This window comes from Ovis aries, chromosome 21 (genome assembly GCF_016772045.2).
Source record: "Ovis aries strain OAR_USU_Benz2616 breed Rambouillet chromosome 21, ARS-UI_Ramb_v3.0, whole genome shotgun sequence".
Classification (NCBI taxonomy): Eukaryota; Metazoa; Chordata; class Mammalia; order Artiodactyla; family Bovidae; genus Ovis; species Ovis aries.
The window spans coordinates 15,056,731-15,078,575 of NC_056074.1; the positions used below are offsets into that span (position 1 = coordinate 15,056,731).

At 43.4% G+C, this 21,845-nt stretch overlaps 1 protein-coding gene and 1 long non-coding RNA gene across 7 annotated transcripts in view; one reads left to right on the plus strand and one right to left on the minus strand.

Moving 5' to 3' along the window:
• Positions 1–14,922: 14,922 nt before the first annotated feature.
• LOC132658344 (uncharacterized) lies at positions 14,923–17,096 on the minus strand. Its single transcript, XR_009597817.1, has 2 exons — positions 16,702–17,096; positions 14,923–16,466 (listed from the first exon to the last, which is right to left on the minus strand). It is a non-coding gene; the product is annotated as an uncharacterized LOC132658344 (long non-coding RNA).
• Positions 17,097–17,254: 158 nt separating this feature from the next.
• NARS2 (asparaginyl-tRNA synthetase 2, mitochondrial) overlaps positions 17,255–21,845 on the plus strand; it is a 152,066-nt gene continuing 147,475 nt past the window's right edge. For all 6 annotated transcript variants that reach the window (XM_042237733.1, XM_027959883.3, XM_060403956.1 and 3 more), the window contains exon 1: positions 17,255–17,681. In XM_042237733.1, the coding sequence (XP_042093667.1) occupies positions 17,541–17,681 (141 nt within the window). In that variant the 5' untranslated portion in view covers positions 17,255–17,540. The remainder of the gene's footprint in view (positions 17,682–21,845) is intronic.

A 21,845-nucleotide genomic window follows, 5' to 3' on the forward strand; every position in this document is an offset into this window, starting at 1 on the left:
GATAGGATACTGAAAGAGGAACTCCCCAGGTCAGTAGGTGCCCAACACGCTACTGGAGATCAGTGGAGAAATAACTCCAGAAAGAATGAAGGGATTGAGCCAAAGCAAAAACAGTACCCAGCTGTGGATGTGACTGGTGATAGAAGCAAGGTCCGATGCTGTAAAGAGCAGTATTGCATAGGAACCTGGAATGTCAGGTCCATGAATCAAGGCAAATTGGAAGCGGTCAAACAAGAGATGGCAAGAGTGAACGTCGACATTCTAGGAAACAGCGAACTAAAATGGACTGGAATGGGTGAATTTAACTCAGATGACCATTATATCTACTACTGCCGGCAGGAATCCCTCAGAAGAAATGGAATAGCCATCACAGTCAACAAAAGAGTCCGAAATGCAGTACTTGGATGCAATCTCAAAAACAATAGAATGATCTCTTATCGTTTCCAAGGCAAACCATTCAATATCACACTAATCCAAGTCTATGCCCCAACCATTAACGCTGAAGAAGCTGAAGTTGAACGGTTCTATGAGGACCTACAAGACCTTTTAGAACTAACCCAAAAAAGATGTCCTTTTCATTATAGGCGACTGGAATACAAAAGTAGGAAGTCAGGAAACACCTGGAGTAACAGGCATATTTGGCCTTGGAATGCAGAATGAAGCAAGGCAAAGACTAAAAGAGTTTTGCCAAGAAAATGTACTGGTCATAGCAAACACCCTCTTCCAACAACGCAAGAGAAGACTCTACACATGGACATCACCAGATGGTCAACACCGAAATCAGATTGATTATATTCTTTGCAGCCAAAGATGGAGAAGCTCTATACAGTCAACAAAAACAAGACCAGGAGCTGACTGTGGCTCAGATCAAGAACTCCTTATTGCCAAATTCAGACTGAAATTGAAAAAAGTAGGGAAAACTGCTAGACCATTCAGGTATGACCTAAATCAAATCCCTTATGATTACACAGTGGAAGTGAGTAATAGATTAAGGGCCTAGATCTGATAGATAGAGTGCCTGATGAACTATGGAATGAGGTTCGTGACATTATACAGGAGACAGGGATCAAGATCATCCCCATGGAAAAGAAATGCAAAAAAGCAAAATGGCTGTCTGGGGAGGCCTTACAAATAGCTGTGAAAAGAAGAAAGGTGAAAAACAAAGGAGAAAAGGAAAGATATAAGCATCTGAATTCAGAGTTCCAAAGAATAGGAAAAAGAGATAAGAAAGCCTTCTTCAGTGATCAATGCAAAGAAATAGAGGAAAAGAACAGAATGGGAAAGACTAGAGATCTCTTCAAGAAAATTAGAGATACCAAGGGAACATTTCATGCAAAGATGGGCTCAATAAAGGACAGAAATGGTCTGGACCTAACAGAAGCAGAAGATATTAAGAAGAGGTGGCAAGAATACACGGAAGAACTGTACAAAAAAGATCTTCACGACCCAGATATTACAATGGTGTGCTCACTCACCTAGGGCCAGACATCCTGGAATGTGAAGTCAAGTGGGCCTTAGGAAGCATAACTATGAACAAAGCTAGTGGAGGTGATGGCATTCCAGTTGAGCTATTTCAAATCCTGAAAGATGATGCTGTGAAAGTGTTGCATTCAATATGCCAGCAAATTTGGAAAACTCAGCAGCGGCCACAGGACTGGAAAAGGTCAGTTTTCATTCCAATTCCAAACAAAGGTTATGCCAAAGAATGCTCAAACTACTGCACAATTGCGCTTATCTCACATGCTAGTAAAGTAATGCTCAAAATTCTCCAAGCCAGCCTTCAGCAATATGTGAACCGTGAACTTCCTGATGTTCAAGCTGGTTTTAGAAAAGGCAGAGGACGCAGAGATCAAATGGCCAACATCCACTGGATCATCGAAAAAGCAAGAGAGTTCCAGAAAAACATCTATTTCTGCTTTATTGACTATGCCAAAGCCTTTGACTGTGTGGATCACAATAAACTGGAAAATTCTGAAGGAGATGGGAATACCAGACCACCTGACTTGCCTCTTGAGAAATCTGTATGCAGGTCCGGAAGCAACATTTAGAACTGGACATGGAAAAACAGACTGGTTCCAAATAGGAAAAGGAGTATGTCAAGGCTGTATATTGTCACTCTGCTTATTTAACTTCTATGCAGAGTACATCATGAGAAACGCTGGGCTGGAAGAAGCACAAGCTGGAATCAAGATTTCCAGGAGAAACATCAATAACCTCAGAGATGCAGATGACACCACCCTTATGGCAGAAAGTGAAGAGGAGCTAAAAAGCTTCTTGATGAAAGTGAAAGTGGAGAGTGAAAAAGTTGGCTTAAAGCTCAACATGCAGAAAACGAAGATCATGGCATCTGGTCCCATCACTTCATGGGAAATAGATGGGAAACAGTGGAAACAGTATCAGACTTTATTTTGGGGGGCTCCAAAATCACTGCAGATGGTGACTGCAGCCATGAAATTAAAAGACATTTACTCCTTGGAAGAAAAGTTATGACCAACCTAGATGGTATATTCAAAAGCAGAGATATTACTTTGCTGACTAAGGTCCGTCTAGCCAAGGCTATGGTTTTTCCAGTGGTCATGTATGGATGTGAGAGTTGGACTGTGAAGAAGGCTGAGCGCTGAAAAATTGATGCTTTTGAAGTGTGGTGTTGGAGAAGACTCTTGAGGGTCCCTTGGACTGCAAGGAGATCCAATCAGTCCATTCTGAAGGAGATCAGCCCTGCGGTTTCTTTGTAAGGAATGATGCTAAAGCTGAAACTCCAGTACTTTGGCCACCTCATGCAAAGAGTTGACTCATTGGAAAAGACTGATGCTCGGAGGGATTGAGGGCAGGAAGAGAAGGGGATGACAGAGGATGAGATGGGTGGATGGCATCACGGACTCGATGGACATGAGTCTGAGTGAACTCCAAGAGTTGGTGATGGACAGGGAGGCCTGGCGTGCTGCGATTCATGGGGTCGCAAAGAGTCGGACACGACTGAATGACTTAACTGAACTGAACCCACATCCTTGAGATATCATCAAAGCTTACACCTCCCTCAAGATTACCTTCTTAACAAGAGCTCCCTCAACTGCTGTATATAAAATTGTAATTCTCCCCAGCATCCCCAAGCTGTTTCCCTGCTTCAGTTCTTCTCCACATCACTGAAAACAGTCTAACCCATTTGTGTATTTACTGCCTGTCTCTACTACTAGAAGTTAACGCTCTATAAGGACAGGGATTTTTGTCTAGTTTTGTTCACTGTTGTATCTCTATTATCTGTAAGAATACCTGGCACATCGTATTTTTTTAAATAGTAGATGATTAGAGTTGTTGAGAGGATTAAATGACATACTACATCTGAAGCCTTTAGTGTGGTGAATGGTAATTATTGGTATTAACATTGTTATTATGAAACATTTTATTTCCTCTGCATGAATATGCTTACTAATCTACATCAGTAGAGACTTTCCAAACAGGAAGAGGGTGAGTGTAGGATAGTACTTTGGTAGGGACTGTAACTGAGTGCTTCCTGGGCTCTATTCATCAGTAGTCCCTTTCGGCTTCCCCGGTAGCTCAGGGGTAAAGAATCCACCTGCAACGTAGGAGATGCAGGTTGGATCCCTGGGTGGGGAATATCCCTGGGGGAGGCAATGGCAACACACTCCAGTATTCTTACCTGAAGAATTCCGTGCACAGAGGAGCCTGGTGGGCTACAGCCCATGGGGTCACAGAGATTGGACATGACTGAGCTTGCACCAACAAGTAGGCTTTAAAAAAAAGCATTGGCTTTTTTAATATGAGGCTGATATGATAAAAAAAAAAAACTTTATTCTCATAGTCTCCCTTCTCTAAATTCTCAATAAATAAAAACGTGAGAACAAGGCTGTTCTCTGACTCTGTTTATATTGCTTTCAGCTTCTAGAAACTTTTTGCCTACATCCATTGTCAAAATGAAAGAAGTTTAGCCTTGAAGTTGCTGGGATATTTCAGTTGTACTGGTAACAGCTTTTGCGGTTCACTGATGGAGAGTCTCAGACTTCAGAGTGGAAGAATCACAGTTGGGTGCCTTAGAAATGGATGGATTTGCTGCTCAACATCCTCCTTGAGGCAGAGGAAGCACACTGCTGCACCACGTGCAGTGTGCTGTGCTATCAGTTCAGCGGCAGACTTCCTAAACATCATGTTTGCCTTTTTGATGTTTGTTTTTAAGTCCCTGATTGCCAACTCTATCTCCTTTATAGTAGTTGTTATAATTTCCTATCCCAAAATAATTGAACTTAATATTGATCACTTTGTATTCCCTTAGCAGTGTGGGCAAGTTATTGCGCATTAGCCCTCCAGCTGATGACTAACACACACACACAGATGCGGGATAGTTTACTTAAGGTTAGTCTTCCGAAAAGAAGGACACTTAATTATCAATTCAGACTGTAGATCAGGAACAGTTAAAGTAGAGAAGGACTCAAAACTATTTTTTATATCACTACAACACTTATGAACACTTCATATTCACAAGGACTGCTGGGCTCCAAATGATTCAGTTAAGTTCAGTTGCTCAGCTGTGTCCAACTCTTTGCAACCCCATGAACCGCAGCATGCCAGGCCTCCCTGTCCATCACCAACTCCCAGAGTTTACCCAAACTCATGTCCGTTGACTCAGGTATGCCATCCAACCATCCCATCCTCTGTCATCCCCTTGTTCTCCCTCCTTCAATCTTTCCCAGCATCAGGGTCTTTTCAGATAAGTCAATTCGTTGCATCAGGTGGAGAAAGTATTGGAGTTTCAGCTCCAACATCAGTCCCTCCAGTGAACACCCAGGACCGACCTCCTTTAGGATGGACTAGTAGGGTCTCCTTGCAGCCCAAGGGACTCTCAAGAGTTTTCTCCAACACCACAGTTCAAAAGCATCAATTCTTCAGTGCTAAGCTTTCTTCACAGTCCAACTCTCACATTCATACATGACCACTGGAAAAAAAATAGCCTTGACTAGATGGACCTTTGTTGGCAAAGTAATGGCTCTGCTTTTTAATATTCTGTCTAGGTTGATCATAACTTTCCTTGCAAGGAGTAAGCATCTTTTATTTTCATGACTGCAGTCACTATCTGCAGTGATTTTGGAGACTGAAAAAATAAAGTCAGCCACTGTTTCCCCATCTATTTCCCATGAAGTAATGGAACCAGATGCCATGATCTTAGTTTTCTGAATATTGAGCCTTAAGCCAACTTTTTCACTCTCCTCTTTCACTTTTATTAAGAGGCTCGTTAGTTCTTCTTTGCCTTCTGCCATAAGGGTGGTGATATTTCTCTTGGCAATCTTGATTCCAGCTTGTGCTTCCTAAAGCCCAGCGTTTCTCATGATGTACTCTGCAAATAAGTTAAATAAGCAGGGTGACAATATACAGCCTGAAGTACTCCATTCCCGATTTGGAACCAGTCTGTTGTTTCATCTCCAATTCTAACTTGCTTCCTGACCTGTATACAGATTTTTCAAGAGGCAGGTCAAGTGGTCTGCTATTCCCATCTCTTGAAGAATTTTCCACAGGTTGTTGTGATCCACACAGTCAAAGGCTTGGAATAGTCAATAAAGCAGAATAGATGTTTTTCTGGAATACTCTTGCTTTTTCCATGATCCAGCAGATGTTGGCAATTTGATATCTGGTTCCTCTACCTTTTCTAGAACCAGCTTGAACATCGGGAAGTTCATGGTTCACGTACTATTGAAGCCTAGCTTGGAGAATTTTAAGCATTACTTTATTAGCATGTGAGATGAGTGCAATCATGGACTACTTTGAACATTCTTTGGCATTGGAATGAAAACTGACCTTTTCCAGTCCTGTGGCCACTGCTGAGTTTTCCAAATTTGCTGGCATATTGAATGCAACACTTTCACAGCATCTTCTTTCAGGATTTGAAATAGCTCAGCTGGAATTCCATCATCTCCACTAGCTTTGTTCATAATGATGCTTCCTAAGGCCCACTTGACTTCACATTTCAGGATGTCTGGCCCTAGGTGAGTGAGCACACCATCGTGATTATCTGGGTCATGAAGATCTTTTTTGTACAGTTCTTCTGTGTATTCTTGCCACCTCTTCTTAATATCTTCTGCTTCTGTTAGGTCCAGACCATTTCTGTCCTTTATTGAGCCCATCTTTGCATGAAATGTTCCCTTGGTATCTCTAATTGTCTTGAAGAAATCTCTAGTCTTTCTCATTCTGTTGTTTTCCTCTATTTCTTTGCACTGATCTCTGAGGAAGGCTTTCTTATCTCTCTTGCTATTCTTTGAGACTCTGCATTCAAATGGGTATATCTTTCCTTTCCTCCTTTGTTTTTCGCTTCTCTTCTTTTCACAGCTATTTGTAAGGCCTCCTCAGAGAGCCATTTTGCTTTTTGCATTTCTTTTTCTTGGGAGTGGTCTTGATCCCTGTCTCCTGTACAATGTCACGAACCTCCATCCCGAGTTTATCAGGCCCTCTGTCTATCAGATCTAAGCCCTTAAATCTATTTCCCACTTCTACTGTTTAATTTTAAGGGATTTGATTTAGGTCATACCTGAATGGTCTAGCTGTTTTTGCCTACTTTCTTCAATTTCAGTCTGAATTTGACAATAAGGAGTTCATGATCTGAGCCACAGTCAGCTCCTGGTCTTGTTTTTGTTGATTGTCTAGAGCTTCTCCATCTTTGGCTGCAAAGAATATAATCAATCTGATTTTGGTGTTGACCATCTGGTGATGTCCATGTGTAGAGTCTTTTCTTGTGTTGTCAGAAGAGGGTGTTTGCTATGATCAGTGCAGTCTCTTGGCAAAACTCTATGAGCCTTTGACCTGCTTCATTCTGTACTCCAAGGCCAGATTTGCCTGTTACTCCAGGTGTTTCTTGACTTCCTACTTTTGCATTCCAATCCCCTATAATAAAAAGGATATCTTTTTTGGGTGTTAGTTCTAAAAGGTCTTGTAGGTCTTCATAGAACTGTTCAACTTCAGCTTTTACAACGTTACTGGTCAGGGCATAGATTGGACTACCATAATATTGAATCGTTTGCCTTGGAACGAACAGAGATCATTCTGTCATTTTTATGCTTGCATCCAAGTACTACATTTCGGACTCTTATTGACTATGATGGCTACTCCATTTCTTTTAAGGGATTCTTGCCCACAGTAGTAGATATGATGGTTATCTGAGTTAAATTCACCCATTCCAGTCCATTTTAGTTCGCTAATTCCTAAAATGTTGATGTTCACTCTTGCCATCTCCTGTTTGACCTCTTCCAATTTGCCTTGATTCATGGACCTAACATTCTAGGTTCCTATGCAATATGGTTCCTTACAGCATTGGACCTTGCTTCTATCACCAGTCACATCCACAACTGGGTGTTGTTTTTGCTTTGGCTCTGTCTCTTCATTCTTTCTGGAGTTATTTCTCCAACAATCTCGAGGAGCATGTTGGGCACCTACCGACCTGGGGAGTTCATCTTTCAGTGTCCCATTTTTTGCCTTTTCATACTGTTCATGGGGTTCTCAAGGGAGGCATACTGAAGTGATTTGCCATCCCCTTCTCCAGTTCAGTTCAGTCGCTCAGTCGTGTCCAACTCTTTACGACCCCATGAATCACAGCACGCCAGGCCTCCCTGTCCATCACCAACTCCCGGAGTTCACTCAGACTCACGTCCATTGAGTCTGTGATGCCATCCACCCATCTCATCCTCTGTCGTCCCCTTCTCCTCCTGCCCCCAATCCCTCCCAGCATCAGAATCTTTTCCAATGAGTCAACTCTTGGCATTGGGAGGCCAAAGTACTGGAGCTTCAGCTTTAGCATCATTCCTTCCAAAGAAATCCCAGGGTTGATCTCCTTCAGAATGGACTGGTTGGATCTCCTTGCAGTCCAAGGGACTCTCAAGAGTCTTCTCCAACACCACAGTTCAAAGGCATCAATTCTTTGGCACTCAGCCTTCTTCACAGTCCAACTCTCACATCCATACATGACCACTGGAAAACCATAGCCTTGACTAGAAGGACCTTAGTCGGCAAAGTAATGTCTCTGCTTTTGAATATACTGTCTAGGTTGGTCATAACTTTTCTTCTAAGGAGTAAGCGTCTTTTAATTTCATGGCCACAGTCACCATCTGCAGTGATTTTGGGGCCCCCAAAAATAAAGTCTGACACTGTTTCCACTGTTTCCCCATCTATTTCCCATGAAGTGATGGGACCGGATACCATGATATTTGTTTTCTGAATGTTGAGCTTCAAGCCAACTATTTCACTCTCCACTTTGACTTTCATTAAGAGGCTTTTGAGTTCCTCTTCACTTTCTGCCATAAGGGTGGTGTCACCTGTATACCTGAGGTTATTAATATTTCTCTCGGCAATCTTGATTCCAGCTTGTGTTTCTTCCAGCCCAGCGTTTCTCATGATGTACTCTGCATAGAAGTTAAATAAGCAGAGTGACAATATACAGCCTTGACATACTCCTTTTCTTATTTGGAACCAGTCTGTTGTTCCATGCCCAGTTCTAACTGTTGCTTCCTGACCTGCATACAGATTTCTCAAGAGGCAAGTCAGGTGGTCTGATATTCCCATCTCTCTCAGAATTTTCCACAGCTTATTGTGATCCACACAGTCAAAGGCTTTGGCATAGTCAATAAAGCAGAAATAGATGTTTTCTGGAACTCTCTTGCTTTTTCGATGATCCAGGGGATGTTGGCAATTTGATCTCTCTACTAATGATTATTTGACAACATGTATCTTGCCTGAGGACATGTTTCTCCTTGTCAACAAGAACCTTCTGAGTAATCCTGTTATCTTATGTGGGAGTGGGTCTCTTAAAAGTATATAAAGCCTTGATTAGACTATGACTGCAGGAAGGTGGCATTGCCAAATTCAGACTTAAATTGAAGAAAGTGGGGAAAACCACTAGACCATTCAGGTATGACCTAAATCAAATTCCTGATGATTATACAGTGGAAGTGAGAAATAGATTTAAGGGACTAGATCTGATAGACAGAGTGCCTGATGAACTATGGAATGAGGTTCGTGACATTGTACAGGAGACAGGAATCAAGACCATCCCCATGGAAAAGAAATGCAAAAAGGCAAAATGACTCTCTGAGGAGGCCTTACACATAGCTGTGAAAAGAAGGGAAGCGAAAAACAAGGAGAAAGGGAGAGATATACCCATTTGAATGCAGTGACTCAAAGAATAGCAAGAGAGATAAGAAAGCCTTCTTCAGCAATCAATGCAAAGAAATAGAGGAAAAAAACAGAATGGGAAAGACTAGAGATCTCTTCAAGAAAATTAGAGATACCAAGGGAAAATTTCATGCCAAGATGGGCTCAATAAAGGACAGAAATGGTCTGGACTTAACAGAAGCAGAAGATATTAAGAAGAGGTGGCAAGAATACACAGAAGAACTGTACGAAAAATATCTTCATGACCCAGATAATCACGATGGTGTGATCACTCACCTAGGGCCAGACATCCTGAAATGTGAAGTCAAGTGGGCCTTAGAAAGCATCACTACAAACAAAGCTAGTTTGGAGATGATGGAATTCCAGCTGAGCTATTTCAAATCCTGAAAGAAGATGCTGTGAAAGTGCTGCCCTCAATATGCCAGCAAATTTGGAAAACTCAGCAGTGGCCACAGGACTGGAAAAGGTCAGTTTTCATTCCAATTCCAAAGAAAGGCAATGCCAAACAATGCTCAAACTACTGCACAATTGCACTCATCTCACATGCTAGTAAAGTAATGCTCAAAATTCTCCAATCCAGGCTTCAGCAATACGTGAACCGTGAACTTCCTGACGTTCAGGCTGGTTTTAGAAAAGGCAGAGGAACCAGAGATCAAATTACCAACATTGACTGGATCATCAGAAAAGCAAGAGAGTTCCAGAAAAACATCTATTTCTGCTTTATTGACTCTGCCAAAGCCTTTGACTGTGTGGATCACAAGAAACTGTGGAAAATTCTGAAAGAGATGGCAATACCAGACCACCTGACCTGCCTCTTGAGAAACCTATATGCAGGTCAGGAAGCAACAGTTAGAACTGGACATGGAACAGCAGACTGGTTCCAAATAGGGAAAGGAGTACATCAAGGCTGTGTATTGTCACCCTGCTTATTTAACTTCTATGCAGAGTACATCATGAGAAACGCTGGGCTGGAAGAAGCACAAGCTGGAATCAAGATTGCCGGGAGAAACATCAATAACTTCAGAAATGTGGATGACACCACCCTTATGTCAGAAAATGAAGAAGAACTAAAGAGCCTCTTGATGAAAGTGAAAGAGGAGAGTGAAAAAGTTGGCTTTAAGCTCAACATTTAGAAAATGAAGATTGTGGCATCTGGCCCCATCACTTCATGACAAATAGACAGGGAAACAGTGGAAATAGTGTCAGACTTATTTTGGGGGGCTCCAAAATTACTGCAGATGATTCTTGTAGCCATGATATTAAAAGACACTTACTCCCTGGAAGAAAAGTTATGACCAACCTAGATAGCATATTAAAAAGCAGAGACATTACTTTGCCAACACAGGTCGGTCTAGTCAAGGCTATGGTTTTTCCAGTGGTCATTTATGGATGTGAGAGTTGGACTGTGAAGAAAGATGAGTGCTGAAGAATTGATGCTTTTGAACTGTGGTGTTGGAGAAGACTCTTGAGAGTCCCTTGGACTGCAAGGAGATCCAACTAGTCCATCCTAAAGGAGATCAGTCCTGGGTGTTCTTTGGAAGGACTGACTCTGAGGCTGAAACTCCAATACTTTGGCCACCTCATGCCAAGAGTTGACTCATTGGAAAAGACTCTGATGCTGGGGAGGGATTGGGGGCAGGAGGAGAAGGGGACGACCGAGGATGAGATGGCTGGATGGCATTACTGACTCGATGGACATGAGTTTGGGTAAACTCCGGGAGTTGGTGATAGACAGTTGGCCTGGCGTGCTGCGGTTCATGGGGTCGCAAAGAGTCGCACACGACTGAGCGACTGAACTGAACTGATACTATGACTATTAGACCTCTGCCTCCTCCTGGTGTCTATGTCAGAACCTTTTTCTGTCCTTTTTCATTGTAATACAGACTTCTGCCACACGAAGTTCTGAGTGTCTGAAGCTTGGGCTCTGGTCCCAAAGCTAAATCTTCCCTTTGGAGATCAGGAATCCGGCCTGGTTCACCATAAGCTATCGTCTTGGGGCCTCATCTGGAATCTTCTAAATGAAGTAAGGTCACTCAGAGCTCTAACTCGTCTGTTCTTTTAGTACACATTTCCCCTTTTACTTTATCAACTGTATGGTGTGCCCATCTGTGTGAATATAGTATGAAAGAGACATACAGAAACAAGTACAAAGCAAATGTTGAGCCCTGCTCTATAGGTTCAAGGTGCCTGGTAATGGCTGAAGGCAGCCCCAAGAGGGGAGCCTTGTCAGGGGTTTGCACCGACCTGCCAGTGTGAAGAGACACCCAGCATCCCTGCGAGGGGAGCAGCCAGAAATGAGAAAGTGTGTAGACCGAACCTTCCTTTCTCTGTCACCTTTTCCTGGTCTCTGACCATTTCGTAACTGCCTAGGGAATTAGAACTACTGACATAATCTGTCAGATCATAGACTTTGAAGGGACTTGTGATCCATGCCATTACAGTGTACTCGTACTTGGACCCCAAGTTTGGCAGTCATGAGATACCCAGACTTGCTAAGAGCACGTTTGGGAATTGGTGGAACTCTAGCTCCAGCAGCGTCTCTCTCTCGGCTGCTCCCATTCGGGGCTAGGGTCCTCATCATAGCTGTCCCTCCAAACTATGTGGATAGAAGCACTGCTAATAAGCATGAGGTTTCTAAGAGCACAGGTCAGGAATCCCAGACTGGAAGCACAGTGGGCTTCCTCCTTTGATGCAGTGCTAGCTCTTAGCAGACTAGATAAAGCTCTCCAGTGGCTTCTATCTCAAGTCCCCAGATACTCCTTTTGTGGAATCTGTGGAAATGAACTGGAAGGACTGGCCCTAGTAGCTCAAAGACAAAAATCACTCCTCACTGGCTGACCCTTCACCACCTCTTTTGCTGCACTCAGAAGGGGCATCTTGGCGGTGGTTCTTTATGACTCACCGCTTCTCCTGCACATACGCACAGGCACAGGAGGACAGATGCTTCCCATAGCAGTCCTAGTCTGCGAGACATTCTGGGAAATGACTGCTACATCCCAGGTGGAATCAGAGAAAAAAGGTAAATCAAAGATCTTGGTAGTAGGAACTAGAACTCTATTTGGGCTGCTGTCAGGTCTACTGCTGGTGCGTCTCCTCCCCGCCTTGATCGTATAAGAAGGGCTGAAGGGAGTGAGTAAGCCACAGGGACAGACTAAGTCTGACCAGGGAAGGAAAGCTTCAGTAAACAGTCTGTCTTCACCCCCATCTAGAGCAGGGAAGGACACCACCAGTGGAAAAAAGTCACGGCTGTGGATGCCACTATTATCTCTCTCACAGATGGGAGCTAGCAGTTCTAAGAACTTTAAGTCACCCTCTTTAAGTCAGATCTGTAGAAAACAAGAGAAATGGGTAGAAGTGCCATATCTGTTGCTCTTTATCCCTCTGTGAGACATGCCAGACTTGTTTCCTAAGGGTGTAATTTGGGTGTGAAAACTTCAACTCCCTCTTGTCTTCTTACTTTGCCCTGTATCCAGGGCTCCCAACTGAACTGGCTGAGAGGGCACCCTTCCAGGAGGGGTTGCCTCAGTCTCGGTAGAAGTTCAAATGTTCCCAATTGCATTCAAGACTATTTAGAGGATCCAAAAAGTACATAGAAGCCTTTATGGGACTACCTTTACTTTATGATGTTACTTGAAGAGATGTAATGTATGTCTTGGGACAGACACTGACTCTTGACTTGAAAACTCAACTTTTGGGGGAAGCTACTACTTTCGGAGATGAATGGCTTAAACGTGAGACAAGGGGAAAGAGGGAACATGAAATAGCCCTCCCTATGGGAGCTGAGCAGTTCCCATAACAGAGCCACTTTGCCACATGTATTCTTGAAGGACTCAAGTGAGTCCACTAAACTATGCTAAGGTGGCTGAAATAGAACAAGAAAAGAAGAAAGCTCCTGGTAAATTCCTAGATAGACTCCGAGAGATTCTCTGAAGGTTTACTGATGTTGATCCCAAAAGTACAGAGGGAGGAATGATCTTCAAAGATAAATTCCTCATTCAGTCAGCTCCAGATATTTGCCATAAGTTACAAAAAGAGGCATTTGGGCCAAATCAGTCTGTAGAAAACTGTTGCGACTGGATCAGACAGTTTACTGCGGCAGCGAATACGAGGAGGAAACTAGGAGAGAGAGAAGAATTAGGCTGAAGACTGAAGCCTCAACAATGGCTGTTACAACTGCCAAGAAACAGCCTGAGGGAAAAATGCCCACAGGGACCCCGGGGAAAAGGGATGGACTTGTTACTACTGTGGAAACGAGGGGCATCTCCAGCTGGTTTGCCCTCAGGCATCTAAGCCACCCCCGGCTCCACGTCCTGCAAAGGACCACACTGGAGAAGAGACTGCCCTCCGAGGCCTGGGCCCCAGGGGTCGGACTCTCAAAACAATCGGGACTGAAGGTGCCCAGGGGTCCCCACACAAGCTCCGGTCCTAATTACACCTGAGGAACCCCAGGTATTAATAACTGTGGAAGACCAGTCCATCCATTTCCTTTTAGACACCCTGGGGCAATTTTCTCTGTGCTCACTGAAGCCCCTGGCCCACTTTCCTCTCGATCCACTACTGCGGTGGGACTGTCTGCTCCCCTCTTCATCAGTGGATGGCTTCATGGTGGGTTTCTCCACTTCAAGGAAAGGGCTTTATTCAACTCTGCGAATACCTTCATCAACAACAATCATATGTGATGCCTCTTCATGATCTGATGACATCTAACAATTCTAAGATGGACTGGTATAACACACTGTACCTTAACTATGGACATAATGTGACTTTAAATTTTGATTATCTCAACTTGGTTTAGTGACTATTTTGCCTTATATCTGGAATTATATAATGGGATTTGTTTCTGTCTAAAAGTTTTTAGGTTACAAATGATTGTTCATGCCCCTACAATTTCTGTAGCCTCCTCCAACTATTACCTGGAGCCCCTGGATCAGAGACCCTCAGTATGAGGGTAAGGAGAATGTGCTGCCTCAACAATTTAGAGTCTGTGCCCCAAGCCAGCAGGAAGTAGCTACAGAATGAAAGCAAGCCGCCTTTCCCTCAGCAACCATATTCTCCTAAAAGAAAAAGAGGGGAATGAGAGAGTTAATTCTTAGGTCAGTTGATAAGGAGTCCAGGGCCCTCAAGGAGGAGAAAGGGACAAATGTGTTCTTTCTGTGTTGCTTTGTCTTAGTCACATAAGACACTTTTTTCTTAAACTCGGAGTTGTTATGACAACAGTGTTCAAGACTAACTTTAAGCCCAGAGCTAATGATCACACAACAGAACAACTCATTTTGCTCAAGGGTATGTTTTTCCTTAACCTCTGTACTAATGATTATATGACAACGATGTATTTGTATATGTGTGTGTGTATATATATACACACTTATATTTGGAATCAAAAATTATGTCTATATTTTGGTTCTACATATAAGTGAGATCATATGGTATTTGTCTTCCCCTGTATGACTTACTTCGCTTAACATAATCCCTTCAAAGTTGATGTGTGTTGTCACAAATGGCAGGGTTTCCTTTCTTATGACTGAATAATATTCCATTGTATGTGTATACATATGTATGTGTAAATGTGTCTGTGTGTGTGTGTGCCATACTTTCTTTATTTATCTCTTGATGGTCACTTAGGTTACTCCCGTGTCTTGACTGTTATAAATAATGCTTCAGTAAACATGGGAATTCAGATATCTTTTCAAGTTAATGTCTTTGTTACCTGCAGATAAATATCCAGAAGTAGAATTGCTAAATCATACACTAGTTCTATTTATAATTTTCAAGAAATCTTTATGCTGTTCTACATAGTAGATACAATTTACGTTCCCACCAACAGTACACAAGGGTTTCCTTTTCTCCACATTCTTACCAGCACTTGTTAATTCTTATTCTTTGATAATAGCCATAATAACAGGTATGAGATGATATCTCACTGTGGTTTTGATTTGCATTTCCCTGATGATTAGTGATATTGTACCTGGTGGCCATGTGGATGTCTTCTTTGGACATTATTTCTTTCATTGGAGATAAGTGATGCTAGGAAAACTGGACACCTACTGTAAAACAATGAGATTTGAACATACCTTACACCATATACAAAATAAAATAAAAATGGATTAAAGACCTAAATATAAGACCTGAAACTGGAAAGAGTTCTCCTAGAAGAGAACATAGGTGGAACACTGACATAAACCAGCATAGTCCAAACATAATCCAAATACCATATTATTTTTGGATCTGTCTCCTAAGGAAAAGAAAGAAAGTCAAAAAATAAGTGAGGTATAATTAAAAGCTTAATGAGGAGACCATTGACAAAATGAAAAGACACGCTATGGACTAGGAGAAAATATTTGCAAATAATATGACCAACAAGGGATTAATATCCAAAATATATCAACAGTTCATACTACTCGATACAAAAAATTCGGTAAGAAATGGGCAGAAGACCTGAACAGACTTTTTGAAATAAGACATAGAAATGGCTAACAGGCACATAAAAAGATGCTCAGCATCACTAATTATTAGAGAAATACAAATAAAAACAGCAGTGAGATATCAGCTCACACATGTCAGAATGGCTATCATCAAAATGTCAACAAACATCTTTTCATGTGTTTGTTAGCCATCTGTATGTCTTCTTTGGAGAAATGTCTGTTTAGTTCTTTGGACCATTTTTTGATTCAGTCATTTATTTTTCTGGTATTGAGCTGCATGAGCTGCTTGCATATTTTTGAGACTAATTCTTTGTCAGTTGCTTCGTTTGCTATTATTTTCTCCCATTCTGAAGACTGTCTTTTCACCTTGCTTATCAGTTCAGTTCAGTCGCTCAGCCCTGTCCAACTCTTTGAGACCTCATGAACTGCAGCACACCAGGCCTCCCTGTCCATCACCAACTCCCAGAGTTCACTCAAACTCACGTCCATCGAGTCAGTGATGCCATCCAGCCATCTCATCCTCTGTCGTCCCCTTCTCCTCCTGCCCCCAATCGCTCCCAGCATCAGAGTCTTTTCAAATGAGTCAACTCTTCGCATGAGGTGGCCAAAGTACTGCAGTTTCTTTCAGCTTTAGCATCATTCCTTCCAAAGAAATCCCAGGGCTGATCTCCTTTCTAATGGACTAGTTGGATCTCCTTGCCATCCAAGGGACTCTCAAGAGTCTTCTCCAACACCACAGTTCAAAAGCATCAATTCTTTGGCGCTCAGCTACGATATCGTCACGCCAATCCTCTCAACATTTCAAGTCTTCTGGTCGCTTTCTTTCTCCATCAGTCACTCCTTCTCTTTCACTTTGTGTTCCTAAGCATCAGCTGGAAGCTTTATTTTTTTAAAAAAATAAAATCAGTGTTTCACTTAGTTTGAGTAAGACGTCTTTTTTTTTTTAAAATTAATTTAAGGATTTAGCTGCGCTGGGTCTTAGTTGCCGCTGGCGACTGTGCAGCATCGTTAGTTGCTGCATGCGGGATCTAATTTCCTGAGCAGGGATGAACCTGAGCCTCCTGGCTTGGGCGCACGGAGTCTTAACCGCTAGACCACCAGGGAAGCTCCTCACCTGGAAGCTTTAGAAACGAAGACTGTCAGACGTCAGCCTAGGTAGGTTACCTGCTGCTGCTGCTGCTAAGGTGCTTCAGTCGTGTCCTACTCTGTGCGACCCCAGAGACGGCAGCCCACCAGGCTCCCCCGTCCCTGGGATTCTCCAGGCAAGAACGCTGGAGTGGGTTGCCATTTCCTTCTCCAAAGCATGAAAGTGAAAAGTGAAAGTGAAGTCGCTCAGTCGTGTCTGACTCTTCGCGACCCCAGGGACTGCAGCCTACCAGGCTCCTCCGCCCATATGATTTTCCAGGCAAGAGAACTGGAGTGGGGTGCCATTGCCTTCTCCGGTCGGTTACTTAGTTCCTTGCTAATCTCTACAACCCTTGGATCTTAGCTCCGCCCACCTCAGCTCCTGACCCCGCCCCTTCCTCCGCCCCAGCGCCTCTTTAAACGGAGTCGTAAGCACGCATGCTCCCTCGGAACCTCCTCGTAGCGTGGTGACGTGAACGTTTGCGTGGTGACGTTCGGGCGACCGCGGCACGTGTTTCAGCCCGCGCTCGGGGCGTGGGTTTAGAAGCTGAGGGAGTCTTGTAAGGTGTTCCCCGCGCCCACAGGGAGTGCGTTCTCTTCGCCGTTCGCCGCTGAATGAGCGGTCTCCGTTCCGCCCTTTCGGGAAGCAGAGTTCCTGTGGAGACCGAACGGAGGCCCGTGAAGGGGAAGAAAGCCCGCGGGGGCCTCTGGAGCGCTGGAGTGTAGGGCTGCGGCCCGGAAGAGGGGAGGAGAGAGGGTCCCCGCCTGCAGAGCCCGCTCGCGCTGGCCTCAGGGCTGGTCCCGAGGAGGGCCTGGGGCGGCCGCGCGATGTTCGGGGCGCGGTGCCTGCTCCGAGCCCTGCGCTCCTGCTCCTCAGCTCCCTGCCCGAGGCACAGACCTGCAGCCAGAGTGAGCGTGCGGGGCGCTCTGGGGGTCCAGAGCGCGAACGGGGAGCGCGTTAAGGTCCAGGTCAGTGAGTCGGCAGGGGGCGGGTTTGTCTTCGTTGATGGATGTGGCGCATCCGCCTCTAAGCTTGTCCTGCTCACCCACTTCTCAGCTTGTCGGTGGACAGAACGACCGGCGGGGAAAGTTAGAAAATACAGGCGAGCGTGTGTCCACGTTTTTCTCCTTTCCTTGGTTACCGTTACTTTTCGGAAAACTGTTTCAGTGCCTGAAAAGTGCTGTAAGTTTCCTTTCATGACGCAGGGTGTTGTTAATCATAGAGAAAAATGAACGAACCTCTTTTCATTTGTCCCTCATGCCGTGTGTTCACAGTGACAACGCTCCTTGAGTGCAGGAACTGTCTGTTACCCGTCTTGGCATTCACACATGGTTGGCAGTAAACGTTTGGTCAACCAAACCATACCGTTTATTCAACTTTTAACTACCTCAGGGCTTCGCATATAACTGTGTTTAGTAAATTAGGTGGAGAAGGCAGTGGCAACCCACCCCAGTGTTCATGCCTGGAGAAACCCATGGACAGAGGAGCCTGGTGGGCTGCAGTCCATTGGGACCCCCACCCACACTGAATTAGGACACACACACACTGAGTTAGGAAGACAAATGCAGTGTAGGAAAAGCCCATGGACAGAAGAGCCTGGTGGGCTGCAGTCCATCGCCCTGCCCCTCCACACACACACACACCGAATTGGAACAAATGGAGTGTAAGGAGTGTACATGCTTGGAGAATTCCATGGACAGAGGAGCCTGGCGGGCTGCAGTCCATGGGGACAGATACACACACACACACACACACACATATGCAGTAAATTAGGAAAACAAGTGGAGTGTAGCAGTTTGAAAGAGCTCTGGTGTCAAACTGCCTAGGTTTAGATCTCTGCCACTTAGTGGCTTGTTAATGGTTGATACATCGCTTATGTTCTCTAAACCTCAATTTCCTCTTATAAGAATGGAGATAATAATAGTCCTTAGTTCATAGTCCTAAAGATTAGTTATAAAATAGTTAGGACAGTGGTCCATCAGTAAATGTTAGCTGCTAACATTTCTCTTGTTAATAATATTTGCAGGAGCTTCACACAGAAGATTCCTGCTTAAAGGAGCAGACCAAGCAAGCAAGATGGTTTGACTTATTAGGTTGCTGTAACACTCATACAGTTATTTATGTTGTCCTCACATATCCATGATTTCTAGTTGTGTAACCAGTTTCCCCCTCTCTGTGTTTCTTTGGTTTTCATGGGTTTCTTTGATACAAATCAAAACATTTTCTTGCATTCATCTGTTAATTCAGCATACATTAATGATACCTTCTGTGTGGTAGTCTACAGAGGAGGAAGAACAGACCTACTCCCTAGGTTAGCAGGCTTCAGTTTTAGTGCTGTACAGTCTAATTTGGGGGCTTCCCAGGTGGCTTAGTGTTAAGGCAGGAGAGGAGGATTGGATCTGTGGATAGGGGAAGATCCGGTTGAGAAGGAGATGGCAGCCCACACCAGTATTCTTGCCAGGGAAATCCCATGGGCAGAGGAGCCTGACTGGCTACAGTCCTTGTGGTCGTGAAGAGTCCGGCACGACTTAGTGACTAAATAACGGCAAAAACAGTCTAATCTAGAAGCATCTGAATTGAGTGGTAATGTAGTTGTAAAATACACACCAATTTTGAAGAGCAAAAAAAAATGCACAGTAGCTGAGTATTTTTTATATTGATTACGTGTTGATATATATTTTGGATTCAATGAAATATACTGTTGAAATTAATTTTAGTAATTTCTTTTTACTTTTCACATAACCAGTAAAACATGTAAAATTACATATTTTACTTTGGCTCACTTTGTATTGTATACAGCCCTGGTCTGATGGCTAAGACAAAAAATTATAACAATATGATAAGTATTGGCTGTATTTCTATAGAAAACTTTGGGAAGACAGAGGGAAGTTTTTAAGAGTGTGAGGCAGTCAAAGAAGACTTCTTGCATGAGGTGACATTTCAGCTGAATCCTGAAGGATGTGTTCCTGGGTAGAGGAAGGGGGAATGGGGTGGAAAGAGCATTTCAGAAGAATTTATTGATTAAAATTGTGACCTTTGAACTAAGAACTATATTTGAATTCCAGCTCTACTACTTGATAACTTTGAGTATTTAACAAGGTTATCCTAATTTCTCTGAATAGGTTTCTTCATCCCTAACATGATAATGTATATCGCCACCCTGCTTATTTAACTTATATGCAGAGTACATCGTGAGAAATGCTGGGCTGGAAGAAGCACAAGCTGGAATCAAGATTGCCGGGAGAAATGTCAATAACCTCAGATATGCAGATGACACCACCCTTATGGCAGAAAGTGAAGAGGAACTAAAAAGCCTGATGAAAGTGAAAGAGGAGAGTGAAAAAGTTGGCTTGAAGCTCAACATTCAGAAAACTAAGATCATCGCATCCAGTCCCATCACTTCATGGCAAATAGATGGGGAAACAGTGGCTGACTTTATTTTTCTGGACTCCAAAATCACTGTGGATGGTGATTGCAGCCATAAAATTAAAAGACAGTTACTCCTTGGAAGGAAAGTTATGACCAATCTAGACAACATGTTAAGAAGCAGAGACGTTACTTTGCCAACAAATGTCTGTCTAGTCGAGGCTATGGTTTTTCTAGTAGTCGTGTGGATGTGAGAGTTGGACTGTGAAGAAAGCTTAGCGCCAAAGAATTGATGCTTTTGAACTGTGGTGTTGGAGAAGACTCTTGAGAGTCCCTTGGACTGCAAGGAGATCCAACTAGTCCATCCTAAAGGAGATCAGTCCTGGGTGTTCATTGGAGGGACTGATGTTGAGGCTGAAGCTCCAATACTTTGCCCACCTGATGCAGAGAGCTGACTCATTTGAAAAGACCCCAATGCTGGGAAAGATTGAGGGCAGGAGGAGAAGGGGACGACAGAGGATGCGAGAGTTGGATGGCACCACTGACACAATGGACATGGGTTTGGGTGGACTCTGGGAGTTGGTGATGGACAGGGAGGCCTGGCGTGCTGCGGTTCATGGGGTTGCAAAGAGTTGGACATGACTGGGCAACTGAACTGAACATAATACTCACTTTCATTAAGTTCTTGTGAGGATTAAGTAGATAAATATTTTTAAAGAGCAAAATGGAGTATAGCAGTTTGACAGAGCTGTGGTCAAGCTGCCTGCATTTAAATCTCTCCACTTGGTAGCTTGTTAATTATGGGCATGTTGCTATGTGCTCTTAACCTCAGTTTCCTCTTAAAAGAGTGGAGATAATGGTAGTCCTTATTTCGCAGAGTGAAGTAGAACAGAAGCACATTAAACAGTGTTGCATAAATGTTAACATTTACTAACAAGTGAAAAGCAAGATTGTGGTGCTTTGGAAATTACTGTTGATTGGCCTTGCTCCAAGTTATGAAGGGCCTTGTGCATGAGACTGAAGTAATTTACCTTTTTTCAGTATAGCCCTGGAGAAAGATCAAGGGCTTTCTGGTAGACTTGAGTTCAAATTCAGTCTTTATCCTTTACTGGCAGTGTGACCTTATGCAAGTTATTTAACTTCTCTGAGCCTCAGTTCTTCACTTGTAAGATGTGACTAATAAAAATCCATAGAGCTGTTGTGAGGAGTAGATTGAGACAGTATATGAAGAAGGTAGTAAAATGCCTGTCACGTAGTAGGTGTTCAGTACATGATATTCTTCCACTGAAAAATACTTGTGGGTTTTCTACTGTGTCCTTGACAATAGCCTTCAAGGCAACTGCAAACGTGGTTGCTAAACCCCCAAAAGATGGACATGCAAATAAGTAATAGAAGGGCTTGAATAACAGTGTCTACAGGGTGTGCTGAGGATACAAAGAAAGCCAGGGTGTATACAATTTCTAAGTAGGAGCATACCACTTTCCCCAAGTTTAATAGCCAATCATAGTTTCCCAGTGTTTAAATGGTTAATCAGACACTATCAGTTCTTTCATAATTGTTGAAAGACTGCTAGAATATTCTCAGCTTCTGTGCTAGTTAAATGTAAGTTGGTTGTCTCCTCTCAGAGAGCTGTTTTTACTGTTAACTGGTCTACTTGAAGACATCTCCATTTGTACTCATACATTCTTGTTGTGTTGTTTAGTGTCTAAGTTGTGTCTGACTCTTGTGACCCCATGGACGGTAGCCCACCAAGCTCCTCTGTCCAT